Source organism: Toxotes jaculatrix, chromosome 2 (assembly GCF_017976425.1).
Source record: "Toxotes jaculatrix isolate fToxJac2 chromosome 2, fToxJac2.pri, whole genome shotgun sequence".
NCBI classification, from domain to species: Eukaryota; Metazoa; Chordata; class Actinopteri; family Toxotidae; genus Toxotes; species Toxotes jaculatrix.
The window spans coordinates 16477243-16496886 of record NC_054395.1 but is presented as its reverse complement, the minus strand read 5'-3'; the positions used below and the strand labels follow the sequence as shown (position 1 = coordinate 16496886).

Genomic DNA, 19644 nt, shown 5'->3' with positions numbered 1-19644 from the left:
AGAGATCACGACTGCATTTGGCGCTGACCACTAACAAAGGCAGAGTTTTACAGTTTAATTGTAGTCTGGCCTTTTCTTCACTATAAGTTGCAGGTATTACGCCTCTCTCGTGGGAGACATTTTGACATGTCACAGAGGAAAAGCACAGATGTAAACAATAAAATCAATGATGGCTGAATTCTGTTTACCTGCTACAGTTTCAGGGTCCTGGTATCGTCCATGCTTCCTCTCTGTCACATGAATATAATGGAGCCATTGTTAATGTTACTCCTAACACCTGTGCTTTTCCTACCATAATAAATCAAAATGTCTGCTGTGAAAAAGGTCTATGCAAATAAAACCTCAATATGAGTCTGGCCAATAATATGAATGTGACACAAACAAGTGTTTCATTACGGTTTCATAGATGAAACAGTAAAGCTTTTAGAATAACAGCACCTAATTATAATTTGTCAAACATATTCTGGATTTCTGTTTAAACAACTTAATGAGTTTACACTTTTTGTAAAAAAAAACAAAAACGGAGAGAAAAAAACGAATGGAATATAAAGGCATTTACTTTCATTATGTTGACAAAGAGAAAAGCACTTTTGCAGGTGTACACAAGACATGATCTAAGGGGTTAATTTTTATACATCTGCAGAACAAGCAAACAAAATCAAGCACAGAAATAGTCAGTTTCGACAAATACCATAACAAACTTAAATACACTTTGCAAGCTTATTTAGTGAATCTTTCAAAGACAAAAAAAAAACGTAGTGATCATGCCATTTCATGGTTCTAACATTTAAACATTTAATTTAAAATAATCTTTAAATATATGCTGCAAAATGTTGGACCTGTGAGCACCCTTGACAGCCTAAAGTTCTGCAAGTTAAGACTGGAAATATAAATCTGTAAAAAACCAAAAAAAACCCAAACCATTTATTCCCCCTTGGCAACTGCAACTGCACACCTCATTAAAACAAAGCCCAAATAAATACTCAGTCACATTTGACAGCAGGCGTGTTCCCATCACTTTTATCAGCAATGAACATTTTCAGGGGACTAAATGGAGGCAGGATAAGTGTGCCTAGCACATTTTGTGAATTCAGTGATAATATTCTGAAACCTTTTGTTGCCTCAACATGACAAATAAAGCTAGTTGTTTTTTGTTCTGGTCAGTGTGGTTTTTTTTTATTAATTTTTTTCTCCTGATATTGCAAAAATGGCCGCACTGTTAACTTCACCGGGGACGTTACTGAGAGACAGATGGCTACACCAACTAGCATACAAACTACCTGACATTCACTCCTGAGCACTACTTCTTCAGGCCAGGAGTTATATAACAACATGAAAATAATGCATTGGTGGAGGTTTGCTCCTGCAGCTGAAACTGTTCAAGTTTGTCAATTTGTACTTAAATAACTGCTCATTTAGATGTTCTGCACTAGATAATTTTTTTAAAAAAAGAAGAAGAAAAAAAACAGAGAGTTTTGTTCATCTCTCCTGGTGCATAAATCTGTATCGATTTGCAAGAGGGTTCAATAAATGAGGGCCACTGTCAAACACTACCCTATAATTCAATGGAGACAATTCCTTGCCAATAAACGCAGTGTGATGAGCTGTCTAATGATCAGCCAGTGGTTTCATCCCCTCAGTCTCTCAGCAGCAGATAGTCTTTGATAGTTTCTGGTAAAGGAAGGTCTTTTACAGCAGTGGGGAGGAACTGCACCCCGAGACTCTGCCGGACAGCACAGCGTGCCAGAGAGCGCAGTGTGGGAGCCTGAGCCACCATGTTGGTCAGCCTCGCCAGCAGTTGGGGATCTTTACTCAGCTCCCTGGGAAGGGTGCCGTCAGCCCGTCGGATCTCAAACCGCCCTGCAGCCCTGCACAGTAGCTCAAGGCATTCCTCTTCCTGTTCAGTGCCCAGGCCCCGGGCCAACAATGCCACCAGTCGGGAGATAGGGGTCTGGCCCTTCAGGTTGGTCACATGGACCTGGGCTCCGTAGTCTAATAGCACTTTGACACTCTCCAGGTTGCCTTTCATTGCTGCCCAGCTCAAAGGAGTGTCACTGTTGTAGTCCCGGGCATTGGGACAGGCCCCGCTCTCTAGCAGGGCCCTCACACACTCTGGGTTATCTTTGAAGGCGGCCCAGTGAAGTGGAGTGTCCTTATTGCCATCCAGGGCGTTGGGCTGGGCCCCATACTCCAACAGCAGCTCCACGCAGCTCTCATCCTTCTCTGCTGCATAGTGCAGTGCTGTGCGGTTATATCCATCCAAAGCATTCACCTGATAAGTAGAGTCAATATATTTAGCAGTCTTATGCTAGTCTTTTTAACTGCACAAAAAGGCAACGACTAGAGCAAAGTAGTAGGTCTTGGGCGCACAGAATCCTCTTATTTTGGTTCATATATGTGCAGCAGCACAAAGTTCAAACAGGCTGGGTTAAGTGCTATATATAGATAGAAGGGTGTGGTTATTGGGCACCAAAAAAATCACACAAACTAGCAAAGCCAGTTTCAAGATCAGGAATTTCAAACTGTAAGCGCTGTAAACTGTATAGTAACAGTTTTCATAGAAGTAACAGGGACACCATCTCTGGAAAGACATGTTACTGTTTAATCTTTTAAATTAATTTTTCAACACTATGGGAACCTCAAACTAAATTCCAATCATGTACTTAGAATTTGAGAGGAAAGTTATATAACCAAATCTATCTGCAGGGGTGTATATCTTTAGTGGTAACAGAGTTTTTTTCAACTTTGGTTTAGCCAACCCCTTTAAAAAGGACTATACAGGCAGTTTTGCACATTTTCTCCCAGTAACTACACAACACTTATTTTATATTAATTCCAGCTATCAGCATCAAACTATGATTAATGAATTCAATTTTTCAGACAGCCACTGGTTTAATTTTGTGACACAGTATGACACTCAACACTCATGCTCAGCATTACTTTAATCAAAGTTGCACTATGTGCAGCTCAATTGTAACTGAGATTATGAACAAGGACTATTTTGAAAACACTATTTAAATAGTGTGTTTAAGTGCTTAGTGGAACCTTCAACATCTAACAATTAGGAAATGGATGTCAAACTCACTATTCACTTTCAGGAATGTTTAAGACTGTTCTTGCTAGCAAATTAATTTCCCCAAAAAGTTAACATATCTTTAGCAAAAATAAAACTGGGCATTATGTTCAGTGTGATGGAAAACCTTCAGCATTGTAAGCAAGGTTCAGCTCTCTGCAGGTTGTCTTTCATGTAATACAGTGGCTGTCTGGATGGTAGCAGTTTAATCTAAAATCTTGTGGTTCGGTGTGTAGGGGTCATGCATGACTTACCTCTGCCCCCTTCTCCAACAGCAGCTCCACACAGTCAGCATCAGCGACCATACATGCACAGTGCAAGGGCTTAAGTGTGCCATGCATCCGGTTCACATCAGCTCCCTTAGGCACAGAGGGGATAATGATGTCAGTGTAACTGATGACACTGGGAGATTTTATTCATTTAAAGTCAGACTGAAAGATGAGCAGATGCTTACCTTACGAATGAGATCCTCCACATTGTCGTGTGGGAAAGAGCGGATGGCTGCGATGGTGCGGATGAGCCGCTCAGACAAGGAGTATTTACTTTGAATGCTTTGCATGATGTACCACATAGTAGAGCTCATGTGTAACAGAGGACCATGGCACCCAGGCAGGGGTGACACTACAGCACACTGAAATACATTTTTGAGAAGTTGTGGTTAAAAACTGACACAATGGGGATTACTCAGCATGACAAAAAACTAACAGAATAAAATGAATAGGAAGTTAAAAAAAGGCTCCTTGGATGTTTCTCATTAATTTGGGTAAGTAGATTCTCTTCTTAGGTAGGTATGGCAGGGGTTGTGTCTTACCTTACTATTTCATTATTATATATTGCTTTAACACAGAAATGCACTCATTGCACAGTGTGGTACTGCAAAGTTAATGACTGTCCCAATGGATATATATATATATGCACACTGAAACCATTTTAATTTCATGTAAACTTAACTGACACACTGGGAGTATATAATCGGGTTTGTTGTGACTAGTTATATTGAATATTGGGAATCCAAAATGGTCTGATTTTATATTAGAGTTACTTTTCACATAATATGAAGTGGGCAATAATCATGATTTTGAGAATGCTTGTTGGTGTTAAGATCAGAATTTGTGTAGGCATGTATGATGACAATCATAAATACCTGCTTAGTTGATTCAAACAAATTAACCATTTTCCAGTGCTTTGATCTTAAGCATTCGGAGCTGAAGAAATACTGTCAGGGCACTCCGTACATATTACCTAGTTAGTGTATGCTTATTCTGTTGTTAATCTGAGACCCAATGCCTAACCTTGTTCTGCTGCTACTACTTAGTCGCCTAAGAGCTTACTGTCAGCAAAATTAAAGGCATGTAAAAGACTAAACGTAAACATATGACTGACACTGACACCTAATGTTAGCTCGCTTGGAAAGAATGTGCAGCACAAAAGAAAACAAAAGACTACCTACAACAACGATGCACGTTTAACACCAAGTGACAGCTTGTAAAAAATAACAGATTAACGTCAATATACAAACCACAAGAGCCACTTGGCAAACAAGCAGACGCTGACAGGCTGGTTTAGGGAAAAAAGATCCCCGGCTATATTTTCACCAGCTGCTAGCACCAAGTTAGCTAGCTAGCAAGCTAACGTTAGCTTGGAGATGCAGGCTAAACAGACAGTCGTAGGTGGAAAAAAATCGAGTAACATTCCTTTTCAATTACTTGTGAACGCTCTTTGAAATGATCTTAGCGTCCATTATCGATAAATGACCGATGCTAATGTGATAACGTACCGTTTTCGGTCCACGGTTTGAAGGTCTGACAGGTTACCGTACTGACTTTGATGCTCTGTTCGACATAAACACAGAACGTCACCGCTGCGGCCACGCCCTCCTTCTCGAGCCCCTGTTGCTCCGTATTTAAGCTCGACTGAGGCAACGGTAGCTTTAGCCTACGATAACTTCAGCTAACTTTGTATTTAGTGTCAATACCGGCTTTTACGGCCTCTGACTGGACGCTATATCTCTGTCGAATGTATGTGCTTTCCCGATATAGGCATGTAATGTACCGGCCGCCCCGCAGGCATCCACCGACATGCCACGAATGCCTTCAGCTGTACATGTCCATGTTCAGAACGGCCCATTAGCCGAGAGACACCGGACAAGTGGCTTCACAAATCACTGAAGATTGAAGGGCCAGGCACAGACAGCCCCTGGTGGACACGAGCCTCACACAGACCGTAAACACTGAGAGCTTGTCCAGAGTCATAGGCTTTATATTTGGTCTGTAACTGTGGACGCTAATATACATACATATAAGGAACACAGGTTGCAGTGAGGTTTAATTTATCTTGAACAGTAGACTAAGGATGCAAATAACGACTCAGTTCACCGCGAATAATTGTCTCTCAAATTAACCGATTAATCATTTTGTCCGCAAAAAAAAAAAAAAAAAAAAAAAGACTAAACCCGTCCATCACAAGCTCACAGAGCCTTAGGTCACGTGGTCCTCAACCTTTCAGGCTTGTGACCCCTTAAAACAAAGCTCAGTGTTCTTGGTGCCCCTCATTGGTTTGTGATCAGTTCAACCACAGGGCAATTGTTCGTACACTTGATTTGAATACTTTAGACCCCTGGAGTCTGAAGATGGAAAATTATCTTGGAATTAATAGATAAACAAAAGCTCATAATGAAAATAAACCTAATTTTGCATACGAACATTTTTTGGCTTCACAATTAATACATATATTATAAAAAATATTATTAGATAGCTCTATATGAGGTTGGGAACTTTTTGTATTTATGATCAGCTATTATTTTTTTCTTTTTATTTTGCGGATTAATCATATAGTCCACAAAATGTTAGAAAGGAGCAAGTTATAGTGCCCAAGGTAACGTAGGCCAAATACATTACGACACACGATAAATTTGTCAGCAAGAGTCCAAAACTCCAAAACAAGATATTAAATCTAAACACATATAAAGGCAGCAATTCCTCAAATTTGAGAAGAAAAATCTAGAACCAGTGAAAAATATCATGACCCAGATGTAATTTATTTTTTATGAGACAGAGCTTAAACCAGCAGTTGATTAATCAATCTCTCAATTTACAGAAAAAATGGCAACAATTTTGATAATTGGTTAATCATTTGTCATTTTTAAACTTTAGTAAACTGCAATTGACACTTTTTCGCTATCTTCTCACATTTTATAGATCAAACGATTAAGTTATTTAACAAGAAAATAATCAGCAGTTTAATGGTGGTGAAAATAATTAGTTGCAGCCCTATATCAATTTGTCAGGTCCTCTAGAGCAACTTCTCAAACTTGAGATCTAAAAATATTAGCGACCTTGTAACTTTTATGCTTTTTGTAGGCCCTCTTTGGCCTTTGTATCTACCTGCTATACAAATTGCATGGATGCAGACAAAAGGCAGTTTGGTACAGTCAGAGAAATTTTCCTAATTCCATTCAAACTGAGATAACTGGAATCCAACCTGAAGCTGCGTCCCATTCACCTGTTGATGTGTGCACAAAACGCAAGATATCAGAAAGAAATGTGACGCTGGAAAGCCAAATCAAAATAATTTATTTTTGGTGACATTTCATACAGTTCTAGGATTGTGTCTCAAACACTTGGTTGATCCATTACTATATTTCCTTTTGCCACCCCAGCCCAAATTAACAGAAAATAACCCAAACATATGGAGGGGGGAATCAATTCCTGTGGGTATTTGCAAGCCTGTCAACATCAACCATATGCTTCTAAATGATTTCACCTTACTCATGAGTAAGATTATTTTTTTTTAAAACAAGTTAGTGCATTTATTTAATTATACTAAATCACTAGCTGCTCATACTCATTAATGAAAAAGAAATAACAGCCCCAGTGATTGGTTACTCGTTTACTGCATTACTAAACCCAAAGTCAATGCATCAAGTATTCTCTCTCAGCTGACATCTCGAACAGTATATAAATGTCATATGCGTGATTTTATTTTGCCAATGCGATTTCACACAACTTTGGGGAAACCAGCCTACCAAGATTGGGAGAAAAGCGTTGTGCATCAGAATTAGAATAAATAAATTTAAAAAGCAATACATACAGTGAGTCAAACTTCAAATTCTAAGTCAACCTGTTTGTTTTTCAAAAATTTAAAAAAAAGGAAAGAAAAGAAAAAGACAAAGAAAAAATAAAACAAACAAACCAGCAAACTCACCCTAAAAAGCACAAAACAATCTGGTGGATACCTGCTGTCAAAAGCCTCCCTCTGTAAATTCAGAACTAGAACAATTACATTCTCCCACACACATTTCTAGTGAAGGGTTATTACAATATAGCATAGGCAACTATACCTCTACAGCTTCTTCAAAATCCAGTTTCACTGGGCCAAAAGTTTCCCCAAGACTACATTATTTAGCAGACCTCGTCAATAAAAATCAAAACTTTATCCTAGCACACTATGATCGTAGGCAGCTGGCACATAGCACGTGAAAAATGTTCCAATTCTCTTTATATCCACAACCCGGCTGCCAAATATTATATAGCTATCATCCTTAGCTAACAGCAATCCTCTGTCTATTTTTGACACTATGCCATTGTTAAGAATAATTCACAGATAAAAGCTTAACCTGGATATCCTGTGATGATGTAGAAAAGCCAAACCTCACCTAAACCATCAGGCGCACTGAACAGTCAAATCTTACCATTAACCTATTCTGTTTTTTTTTTTTCTCATGAAATACGTCACCCTACTACCCAAAAACAAACATGTAAACAGAGAACCTGACTGATTATCAACATGACAACAATCTGAATCCATTGGAGTGGGTACACCCAAAACATTTCAGATAGATAGCAAAGATAAAACTTAACATGAAAAACTTTGGACCAGGCTAGCAGATTCACCGTGGCTAACAGGCCAGTGAGCACCCCAAAGTGGATTTCGGCTTCAAACAAAACCACACATCTGACTGCGGTGTACATTAACAGCTTCTGATATCTGTTACAAGCCAATCATGAACCAGGATCAAAATACCACCATAGAACACATTTCATTAATATACATTAGAAGACCACACCGTCCAGTTTCAGGACAATGATTCTTAATCTCTGATGTAAAAATCAAAAATCATCCATTTCATTACATCAGTGCAACAGCACACTGTAGCACTTCAATCATTTTTGTTTAACAATCAATGCATACACAGACATCAGTCAACCCTTCAGTCATACTTGCAACCCTAAGCACACGAAAAAAAAAAAAACTGATGTCTCATTGCGTGTTAGTGATATCTTCGTATATGTACATGACAAATATGCATGTTCTTTTCTTCTTAGTGCATATTGTTCTTGCAGACCAACATCTATTCTTTAAAATCAAAAAAACGGTAGAGGGCCATTTAAGCGGCCCAGCATCCCACCTCTCCCTAGCAGAGCATGAATGAGATGGCCTCCAGATAAATCGCACTTAAATTCTTTTAAGCATACCGCTGGAGGCCAACACAAGATTTTTGTTTCCTTTTCAAATCACTCGTCAAAGTTCTTCAGGTGTCATTTTGCCCATTAGTCCTGGATGTCCCCGGTCTTATTGTCATTTTGAAAGCTTTTCACTGGACAAGTTCCAGGGGGAAGGTGGCTACCATAATGTTGTTGCTTTTATGTTATTCATTTTTATATAATTATATATATCCATGTATATATTCATACATCTTTTTTTCTATTCATATCAAGTTTTTACTTTGGCGATACTGGTGGGATATTCTGCTCTTTGCCAGTGTGCCTGTATCCTCCCTGCGGGGAGCTGCGTCGGGCTGGAGGTGGACGCCTCTGGTCCCGAAACTTGAGGCCCCCGGTGCCTCTGGGGCCATTGCTGCGGTGGTATCCTTGAGAGTCACGTTCACGGGGTGGCCGGCTCTCCTTGCATTCCCATCCCCCCTCCCTGTCGTGGCCTTTCTCTAGCTTGTCTCCAGGGCCGCTGCTGGAGCCCGGCTCCTCAGCCTTGTTCACACGCAACTCGCGCAACGGCTGGCCCGATGCGGTGCCGGAGGAAGCTGGGGAAGGGGCCGCAGGGGGAGGGTCCTTGGGTGGCCGTTGGCAAACCTCTGCGTAGCTGAGCTTACGTGGCTCCTGAACCAAGGCAGGAAAAAAAATGCACAATTTTAAAAGCTGTAGCACACAATCCCATTCAGATATTCATTTTCATGCTTCCTCGTGTGAAACCCTCAGATCTCATAATCTTAACGCTCATTGGGGCGGGAGTGAACGTTCTGGACTTGTGGTGGGAAAGAGCAGAGAGGGGAAAAAAAGACAGAAACAATGAAGAAGAGTGAAAGATAGAGAAGGGAGAGAACCAAAGTCAGTCGGTCCACTACCTCACTTCCCTCTATGCGCAAAAGATCTCATCATCGGGAGAACAACGATGCTCAAGTGCTGGCTGTCATCGCAAAGAACCAGATTCTCACCTGTGCAGGGGTGGGAATAGTGGCTGTAGCAGGGGCCGGCGTGCTGGGTGTCGCTGGCGTGGAGGCAGCAGAGGGCTGAGGCCTGGAGCTAGGCACCGGCTGTGTGGAGGAGGAGGAGTTGACAGTAGTTTGAACAGGTGTGCGTGGGGTCGCTTTTGGAGCTGGGATCTCTGCCCGTTCAGCCCTCTTCTCCTGACGAGTGACCCTGTCACAACAACAGTTTCAGACGTTCACGTTAATATTTTAAGTTTAAAGCGGTCATCTGAGGCCTCAATGTCCTGAATTAAATTGTAACTACTGAGAAAGTCATACCCAGGGGCCGAGGGTCCAAGTGGTTGTGTGGTGGATTTTGCTGCTGCCAGAGCAGGAGTTGAGGCAGCCACAGTGGCCTCTGTGACTGAGGCTTGGCCAGTAGCTGGACTCACAGTGGCTTCTTTATTGGCTTGTTCTGTCTATAAAAAGGAAGGAGATATGCACTTTACATCTCCTATGAAGTCCTCCTCTCAACCATCCTTTCAGTGCAGTATATCCAAGAGATTTACAAAGTGTTGCAGTCTCGGTTTCTTACCTTGTCCCTGTACAGACCGCGTACAACATCTGACATTCGGTTTTCTAGCACTGGCTCTCCCTGTGCGCTGACCACGCAGCCAGGAAGAGGAGGGAAGTTGGTGGCAGCCAAGTCAAACTTGGGTGGAGAAACCTTGACCTCTGCTAGTGGTACAGGCCTCTGATAAAGGAAATTGGAAATGGAGCCAACAAACAGAAAGTTCATGAGTTGGTGTGAAACGTTGTTGAATTAAATGCAACAATGTTTTGTTACAACATGAAATTGCTATTTACCGCAACCCGTTCATCTTCTCGCCTCCTCCGTGTTCCTCTGTAGGTTGTGCTCCGTCTGAAATGCAGTTAAAATTATCTGTCAACAGTAACTCAACATCAGTCAAGTGTCACTGATCAGGTCACAGCCCGTCACCAAGAGCCATTACAGTCAGGGACAAATCGGAAGGCAACTAAAAACAGACTAAACCGGTTTACCTTCCTCGTCCAGACATGCCACTGTCATCACTGGGGTCCAAAGAGGAGGAAGAGGAGGAGAGATGCGAGAACGCCATGCTCAGGTCGGAGGCTGTCTGGACTGGGTTAGTGGTGGTTGTGGCGGTGGCGGCGGCAACAGGAGCAGGAGGCTGTGGGCTGCGCAGCCCAGTCAGGCTCTCCAAGGAGACAGGAGTTATGGACGCTGAGGTCACCTCGCTTGTCCTCACCTGGGGCTTCACATGGTTTCTGTTGCAGTGGAGAACAAGTGAAGATAAGTAAGGCCAATACTTCAAAAAAAAAAAAAAAACTCTTAACATACTGGCAACCAGTGTTTTCTGTACAGCCTTTTGCTTGTGAGGATAATTTTGGCCTCAAGAACTAAAGAATAACTTTAGGAGGTGCTACACAGACCATACTGGTGTTCTTACATGTAAGCCCATTTACTAAAAATACATATACTTTCAATTACTACCTGACATTTTTTAATGTTGTGATTATTTTTTGTGTAATTATTTTAGAGAGGTGTTGATTCAGCAGTACAGTAAATTTTGGAGGATGTAGTTTGTGGTGCTCTTGAGTCTACCCTCACTGATAGAAGTGGTGTGGGCAAAATAATAGAAACACTCGTCTAAATAACATAACAGTTCAACAATTAATTTACACCTCTCAAACCATTTCAACACAAACTGAACATCTTAACCTTCATGAAGGGAGGATTTATTGCAGGACTATTGTATTACTGTACCTAATAAACTGCCAGCTGAGTGTTTTTTGTCAAAGTTAAGTTATTGTAAATCACACCCAAAAAGAACATTATGACATTGTGTTTTTGATAACCTTCCCAGTGTTGTTAAGTGATATATATGTGAAAGCTCTTAATATCTTTGGAAACTCTACGGCAGCTACTACTGTTATGTAAACCGAGTTTCATGGGCTGTAACATGTTAAACCACTTTATGGTCCTATAATTAGAGCTTGTGTTTGCATAGAGAAAACTGCACTGTAATCACAGTAGCTATGGGATGATAACTGGAACAGACTGTAATAAGCCTATAAAAAATTCTAATCTGCTATATTTTGGGGGTCCCTCAACAATTTTTAGATAATGGAGGCTGAAACAGCTAAATGAGTTCAAAGGAAACACTGGTGGCACCAATTGAAACTTGATAGTTTGGCTGGAGGAATGAGACAGCATGCTGTGTCCTCGGGGTAAATGCGTGGACATGCAAGGGTTTTAGACTACATTTGTGCTCATGATTGGCTAAAGCAGTGAAGCCTCTGATGTCAACAGACTGTACCGTGTTTGGCAATCTGCAACCAATCATAAACAAACTGAGCAGAGCTGACAACATCCATGTAAGACGAGACAGGCTACTAACATCTTAATGAACCCGAAATAAAACTTTGAAGCAGGTATTGTTTCTCAAAAAAAAAAAAAAACTGGGAGTGAAGCACCTGACTTTGGAAGAGAAGGGTAGAGAAATGAAAGGGAAGGAAAAGATACAGAGGAGAAAGAGAGAAACAAAGCCAGTTAGTCCACTCCCTGTTTTCCCTCTATGCATATCATGACCTCATCACCAGGTCTGACTTGGGAAGAGTACAGTGACATATTTCTTTGTGAAGCTGCTTTTTTTCTAACTCGATAAACAAATTTACAAAGTTGTCATCTCTTTGCAAAAGACTTAAAGCATCCAGATTAAAGCTGACCCAGACTCGGTTTCAAACTGTCAGCAATTCCTTGTTAAGGCATATTACGCATGGAGTATGGTAATACAATCACTGACAATGAAAGCAGCAGTAAAACAAGGGGGGAAAAAACAAAACAACAACAACCACAAACAAATAAAATAGATGGTTAGTTGTGATGGAGAGAAACTGTTACATGTAATAAAGTAAATGCAAAGAGGACATTTTGAAGCCAAAGTGATGATAACTGGAAAAAGCCAATCGCCAGGAATCAGATAGCAGCTGCTGCCATTTAGTAGGAAAGCCTACATTTATTAAATGACATGACAAATCCAGGATGTCCATTACCTGGCAACAAAACATTTACCACGGTGATGAAAAGGATTATGGCTATAAAAGTCTGACTGGCAGAAGGCATGGGCCCTGTTATGGATTTAGTCATTTGCTGCTGCAGTATGGTAAGAGATGAGGGTAGCGATGAAGCTTATCGTACAGTATAACAGTGGTACCTGAAGGCATTTATTACATTCTTTCTTGAATAGAGGGGGACACTGTTGGGACAGTAAGAAGACAGGGAGTGAAGAACATTTCCCTGGTGGGGTTATATTATCTTTAGACAAAACTTTATTGCAGGTGATCTGATGTTCACTCTTTAACTTCATGCAAATAATGACACAAGTGGTAAAACACTCCAAGTATATGTTTATGCAAATAGCAGACGTAAGGTTTAGGTCCAAACTGAAAAATTAAATCAAAAATTCACAATCAGTATCTGGAAAAAGAAAGTCCTTACCGGTTTCTGTTGAATGGGCGAGTGATATTAAGAGAACTGGAGCCGGTTTTATAGTGTCCAGCAGAGCCAAATCCATTTACAAAGCTACTGTTGGGAAACGGTGCCTGAATAAGGGGGGGAAAAAAACAGCCGGATTGACAAATCCCATTTCATGCAAGAACCTGTGCAGCTATTTACACAGCAGCTAGAATGCAGAACCTGAAAATAAATTTAACACATTATTTGCTTCATGTGTTTGCTCTGAACGTACAGAATATTTTGACTAATATGTTGTTAAACTCAAAACATTGAGAGTTTACGTCCACTGAGAATTCAAACTGCAACAAGGAGAAGAAGACTCATTTGAATTCACTCAACACACTTCTCTATAGACATCACCACAAACATGGTGGCGATGACTAATAAGTGATTATGCAGCTGTTTTGTTTTTTTTTTGCGAGGTGAGACTTCAACTACTGCCAGTGCACAACATGTGGCGTTCAAGGTTAAGTTCCTGCATCAGATTTATGAGTTTAATGCTGATAATGCACAGAGAGAAAAATCAACCACAACTGGAAGTGAAGGTTTTCAACTGAGGATCACAACGGGTGGATTCCAGAGTAGGTTTGTGTAGCTGCATGTCTCACCAGAGGAGTTTCAAAATACGGTGTGGGCGAAGGCGTCCAGGTGGGAGGTACGATGCCGTAGACTGGGTACTGCTGCTGGGGGTAGACATGCTGCATGTAGAGTGGAGAGCTGTACTGGGACTGGCTCTGGGACTGCTGGGCGTACAGACTGTTGTCCATGCTACGGTAGCCGTTTTTCGCAAAGAACGTGTTGATGGCCTTTATTCTGGCCTGTCACAGGGACATAAGAAGAAAAAACAAGTGTAAAATGATGAACATAACTTCTTTCCAAAATGATATGGAAGTGTTAATTTGACTCACCATGATGGGTTTTCCCTGAAATGTTTTTACTTCCTCTCTCAAATACTTGTACGCCTAGAGGAGTACAAGAGAGAGTCATAAGGCAATTCACAGTGGAACATTTTAACTAAAAGCTCAAGACAGTGTGATGAAAAGTGAAATTTCAGTAACGGTACCTGCTGAGCATCTGTGTCTGATTGGAATGTGATGTACCAGTTGTTGTTATGTGCAAACTCGACACTTATCACCTTGGGACAGTTGTCATTTTTGAACAGCGACTCCACTTCCTGTGAATTTGACAACAAACAAAAGGAAAGGTCTCACACTTGAGCTAAACATGAACAACAATTTGATGATTCCAAACACGTGCGGTTTTTATTGCCAAGTTGTCTTTACCTCAACAGGCGTGGTTTCAGGGACCTCTCTCAGGATGATAATGCACCGTTTGTGATTAGGACGCACTTTCTCCCCTTTCTCGTCCACTTGTACCATCGGAGAGGCTGAGGAAAATTTAGGGTGTTTAAATCCAGACAGAGCACAGATGTATGCAACTCATTTTAACATGCACCATCCTGAACTTTTCACTTACATCTCAACACGTCCAGGATGAGGTCCATGTCAGTGGTAAGGACCTTGATCCCCTCCATACTGGCTATAGTCCAAATGGGGACAAACTGGTCACTGTCCATCTGGGACATCAGGTACAAATCCTTCGAGAGGTTTTCTCTAAAAATCACAGAATGACAAATCCATATAAATTAGCCTCTTGAGTTGGGAAATAATGAGTCCACTTTCCAAGTTCGACTGTATAAAGGCGCTTCAGGCGCTTGCCTCTTACCTAGAGAAATAAAACTCCAGCTCTTTCTTCAGAGACTCTCGTAGATTCTCAGAGGAGACCGGCTGTTCTTCAGTTTTGGAATCCACTGAGAACCAAAACCGAAATGTCAGCGGCACAAAAAAGGGAAAAGTTCACTACATACACCACACAACAAGTCAAAGACATGAGGCTGCAATGAGAAAGCAGATTAGTGAGGTAATACTCGCAGAACTGTGTTGTGTTTAAGCTGTGCAGACTGTTTAGGTTTATGGTATTACTGAAGAGCATACAGTTTACAGACACACAAAAAAAGTTTTAAATTCAACTTGCTATGTTGAAAAACAGAATAATTCTTAGTTGCGGCCACAGTTGATGTGTGGAGACGACTGCATGTGATGTGACGGGACTGACCTGAGGTCCCTGTGGTGGACTCGGCAGGGGAAAAGCCCAACTCAGGAGGGTCCATTCCATTTACTGCTATCTCAGCTGTTGCTGTGGAGCTGCTGTTATCCAGGGCCGTGAATCCCACAGTGTACTGCTTGCACCCAGCAGACGAAGGCTCAGAATAACCTGCAAAGGTAAAGAGTTTGGTTCAGAAACGACAGCAGACAGCCCAATTTTCAGGCCTGTTTCGTCTCGCCTGTTTTGAAACTCCATACATTCTCTCGTACTGTGTGTGTGTACATAAAGTTTAGATGTCTACAGACATTGTCAAAGAAAGCGAAAAAAAACTAAAGAACTTGGGGCAAAATTAAGCTTAAACATGACAACAACTGTTAAAGCTGGTGTTGACTACAAAACACTCAGTATATATATCTGCAGACGTGGATGTGATACCGATGGATATTTAATTGAACTGATGGAAATGTGTCTCACCCTCGCTCATGTCCGAGGGGGGCCAATGAGGGCTGCTGGTAACAGCCTCGCTGGGGGTCACAGGCATCTCCTGCCACACCTTGGCATTTGGGTTCAAACCGGCGCCCTTAGAGGTGACCTTCAAAGCAGAAACAGCAGGATCAGGAGAGTGAAATTCAATTTGACATTAAAAGCAGAATTACGCTCCTGTTTTAGCTCAATCAAACATTCCAAACAAATACAGGGAGAAAAAAACAAGATAGTATAGAGCATGCAAAGATGTCAGTTATCTAAATCATACTATTGCAGTTTGGTGATTTATTTTTATCTGAATAGATCTGAATATTACTAATGTGATGCATCCACTATTTAGACCTGCACTATGTTGAATATTGTGTAGTTAATAGTCTTGCTGATATCATCTCTGTTTGGCATCTCACCCGTTCCCCAACTATTGTCAGAATGAAGTTTCAGTACACAAACAGTATGTTTGGTACTTATCAAGTCTAACCACTATCACTCATTTGTTTATTTACATAAACACATTGAGATACTTTTTATATCCAGTATTTACTGAGCACTAAGCAGTAAGTACCAAGCATCTTCAGAGCATTCAATAAACCTAATAGTTATTATGTGAGATCCAATGGCTTTAGGAAAGCTATGACCATCAAGATGGAAACCTGAAGGAAACATGATAACTTCATGTAAATATAGAAATGGACTTAGAGAATAAATAAACAACAAAAAAAAAACATCTAGTTGCTTATTGGGAATTATTTTAATCTTACCAGAAAATTAGAGCAATAACCATTTAGTTTCAAAATTGCTGCAATTCAATTCAAATTTTACCTTTTGTTTGTTAAGTAAACATTACATCTGTACTGTGTGCGCAATGGCATGTCCTCCATCACAAAAAGCAGCAACATACAAACAAAAACCAGACACAGTTTAACAAGGAATTAAACTGGTTTCCAATAAAGTACCATGGATGACTGAGAGCATGCAGGTTCCAGCCAACCATCACCACACCTGCTGAATTCACTAATTACTTTAACCTTATATCGTGGGGGCACTGAATGAAATCACCTGGCGTAATGTTAGGATGGCAGGAACACCTGCATACCACTGGGCTTTGATGGCATATAATTGGAAACCAGAGAAGTACAATGAAATGTGCTCACATGGGGCCCCATGATCCCCTGTCAACAAAAGAAGCTATTACCCTGTTAACCTGAAGGAGCAGAGTGATCATAAAGGCTCTGTGTAGCCAACATATCTGTAGCAATATATGTGGATACAACCTGGTAAAACAACACACTACCATAACACTAAGAGCAGTTTATATTACTTCCATATTTATATAACATAATATTTAGATTTTTGCCACACGTTATTCCACGATCAGCTCAGACTCTCCATGGCAAAGGGGCTGTGGACTGGCAGGAGAAACCCTGACCCTGCAAAGATCTGTGGCCAAGAATAGATCACATACAGTACATATTAAGGCATACAGCTACTGATGTGAACTATGGATTGTGATTTTATCCAAAGAGGAGTTGGTGACAGCTGTACACTAACTTTGTAAAGCCAGTAATTCAAAAATGTACCAGCTCCTTCTTTCGACATTATCAGTCTCCACCTGCAAAGAGATCAACTCGTTTTTCCCCGCAAAAGCACTGGGCCTGACAAGAACAGCTGCCAGTCACAATATGCCTCAAGACACTTCTCTCCACCAATTACAGAAGAATGGCTGTGTCAAACGGTTAGGCCTCAGTATCATTCAAAAGAGCTCCAACATTTATGTGCCGTGCAACTTGACACATGGTTACAATGCATGCTTCTGTGTTACAGTCCGTAGCAAGCCAAGTAATGTCAGCTGACTGCGCTGCGCAGCACAGCACAGGCCAGGTATTTGCAACGCATGTCACTGCACTAGCTAGGTTAGCTAGCAGCGCGATTAGCGAACAGACAACATTAGATTGAATGAACGTTCATCCTTCGACCAATAACTGAGGCATCGATCACTAACAAAATTGAAAACAACTCCGTCAGCACTTGTCCGCTCCAAACAGCAATGCCCTCCTGCTACAGCTATGTCATAACTTAACTTATAAGCTAATGATTACTCAGCAAACTACTAAATGAGCTTGCTGGTTACAGTGGCTAAGCTAGCGTTAGCCGTGTAAAAGGAGGAGCTGCAGTGGAAATCCGGATGATGATGAGCGACTGAAACCACCTGCCTGCAACATTACCGGCTGCAAGTTAGTAGTCATACAAGTGCTGCCGTATGTACTGTATTTTTGTTTGATAATCAATATTAAACACTATCAAAAAAGTCATTACTTCATCAGTTACAAAGTCAGAGGCAAGATGATACTTAGTATCTTCATTCGTGTCTTAGTGTTAAGACACGAATGTGTTAGGTTAATTTTAGCTGCTGTCTGATAAATATCACTCCCCGCGTTTGAGGAGGAGGGGGGCGTACTGTGCTAACAGGTTCCACTGAGCAGCAGTCGTTTAGCCACTTAGCGTTAGCTCTGTAGCTAAAGAAGGCCTCACTCACCATGCCGCCTGACCCTCCCTCGCTCCCCAGCGGAGCCTCGTCCTTCCCACCGGTCTTCGGTCCCGGATCAGCCTCCTCCTGCAGCAGCGGCGGCTCTCCGCTCTGGTCTGAACTCATCAGCCGCTCCTGACTCACTTCCACCCCGTCGCGTTCTCCCGGCCCCCGCCTGCCACCACCACCGCCTCTTTCAGAAACACCGGCTGGGTTCAGCAGTCAGTCCCGTCGGACTGGATCGGCCAGCAGCGAACTCAAACTAGCTACTAGCTAGCTAACCGGCTAGCAGGTACGCTACAGACGGAGGCTAGCAACCTAGCGTGCTATGAATCAACGAAGCGGGCTAACGACAGCTAGCTCAATGAATCAAACCTGCACGCCGAGACACTAATGGTACAAGCGATGCCCAACCATGACTCTTCTCACACCGCAGTCCCCGCTGCCGTTTCACGAAATATTAGACTACACACCGGGTTCGTGAAGCGCATTCCTAACCGGGCGACCGGAGCGGACACTGGGGACACGCACCTCTCCTCAGCGCAGGCACACAGTCCGCCGACGTCCCAGCTGCCACCGCGAGTTCTCTGTGACCTCTGCAGAAACCATTTCCTTTTCCGGACCCGCACTGTAGTTTTTTTTTTTGCATTATTTTGTATGTAGCGAGGTCCTTATCCCAGTATTTATGTGCCGAGGATTACCCCAGTTTAACGATAAAAGTACTTATTCACCTATACACAATGTTGTCCCTGTATATTTTGTTGTTTTTAGAATGATAAAAGGTCACAAAAAGAGAATTATAAGCTAGCCTATAACATACAAAAAAGTTAACGATTTATTTCTTGAAGATGAGCAACCAAAAAAAAAAAAGGAAATCTTTGTTTAATTTCCTGATTTCAAACCATGTTCGATCAGCATACTTGTGAGACACGATCAGATTAAAATATACACCTCAAAACATGGGCTTCCTTCTCTGTAGGCCTGAAAAGCGTTCAAGTAAATTTCGTTATCTGTTATAATTTCGGCCATCTGTTGCAGGAGTCCTCGTTCTTCTCTTGTTGTTGTATTTAGTCTTTATTACCCTGGCGGTGTGTTTGGGGTTGTCTCGCTGCAGGATAAATTTGGGACTGATCAGATGGCTCCCTGATGGTGCTGATATCAATGATGGATAAGAATCTAAACATCTAAAGTACCAAAATCTTTTGGACAGTACTGTACTCAGCAGTAAAAAAAAAAAAAAAAAAACGTGGTAAAGATCTTAAGTGGTCTTTAGTCATTATCAGCAGGTTTAAGGAATGGTCTATGAAATCTTGTGTGGCATCAAGAGAAAGTGAGAGCTGTGATGTAATCACAGCTGTAATCACATGCTTGAGATTCAATCAAAAACAGGGGATAAGCTTTTGAAAACAATTTAGATTACTCGAAAAGGTTGTTCACAGATACTGTAGGTAACACAGTATTCTACAGTCAAATAG

General features: G+C 41.5%; 2 protein-coding genes across 6 annotated transcripts; both read right to left on the bottom strand.

The window, feature by feature from the left end:
• Positions 1-539: 539 nt before the first annotated feature.
• asb8 (ankyrin repeat and SOCS box containing 8) lies at positions 540-5063 on the bottom strand. Its single transcript, XM_041065673.1, has 4 exons — positions 4851-5063; positions 3528-3704; positions 3328-3432; positions 540-2272 (listed from the first exon to the last, which is right to left on the bottom strand). Exons 2-4 carry the CDS (start codon positions 3654-3656, stop codon positions 1637-1639), a joined length of 870 nt encoding a protein of 289 aa, XP_040921607.1. The 5' UTR covers positions 3657-3704; positions 4851-5063; the 3' UTR covers positions 540-1636.
• Positions 5064-6629: 1566 nt separating this feature from the next.
• On the bottom strand, positions 6630-18736 carry LOC121191836 (la-related protein 4). Of its 5 annotated transcripts, none has more exons than XM_041053287.1 (17): positions 18179-18736; positions 15634-15751; positions 15169-15330; positions 14779-14863; positions 14530-14666; positions 14337-14440; positions 14117-14227; positions 13962-14015; positions 13662-13871; positions 13036-13139; positions 12752-12793; positions 10557-10802; positions 10362-10416; positions 10090-10248; positions 9834-9973; positions 9522-9726; positions 6630-9192 (listed from the first exon to the last, which is right to left on the bottom strand). In XM_041053287.1, exons 1-17 carry the CDS (start codon positions 18293-18295, stop codon positions 8794-8796), a joined length of 2448 nt encoding a protein of 815 aa, XP_040909221.1. In that variant the 5' UTR covers positions 18296-18736; the 3' UTR covers positions 6630-8793. The 5 variants fall into 5 exon arrangements, with proteins under 5 accessions (XP_040909221.1, XP_040909228.1, XP_040909236.1 ...); XM_041053294.1 differs by having other exon boundaries at positions 15169-15327; XM_041053302.1 differs by having other exon boundaries at positions 6630-9186; positions 15169-15327.
• Between the last annotated feature and the right edge of the window lie 908 nt (positions 18737-19644).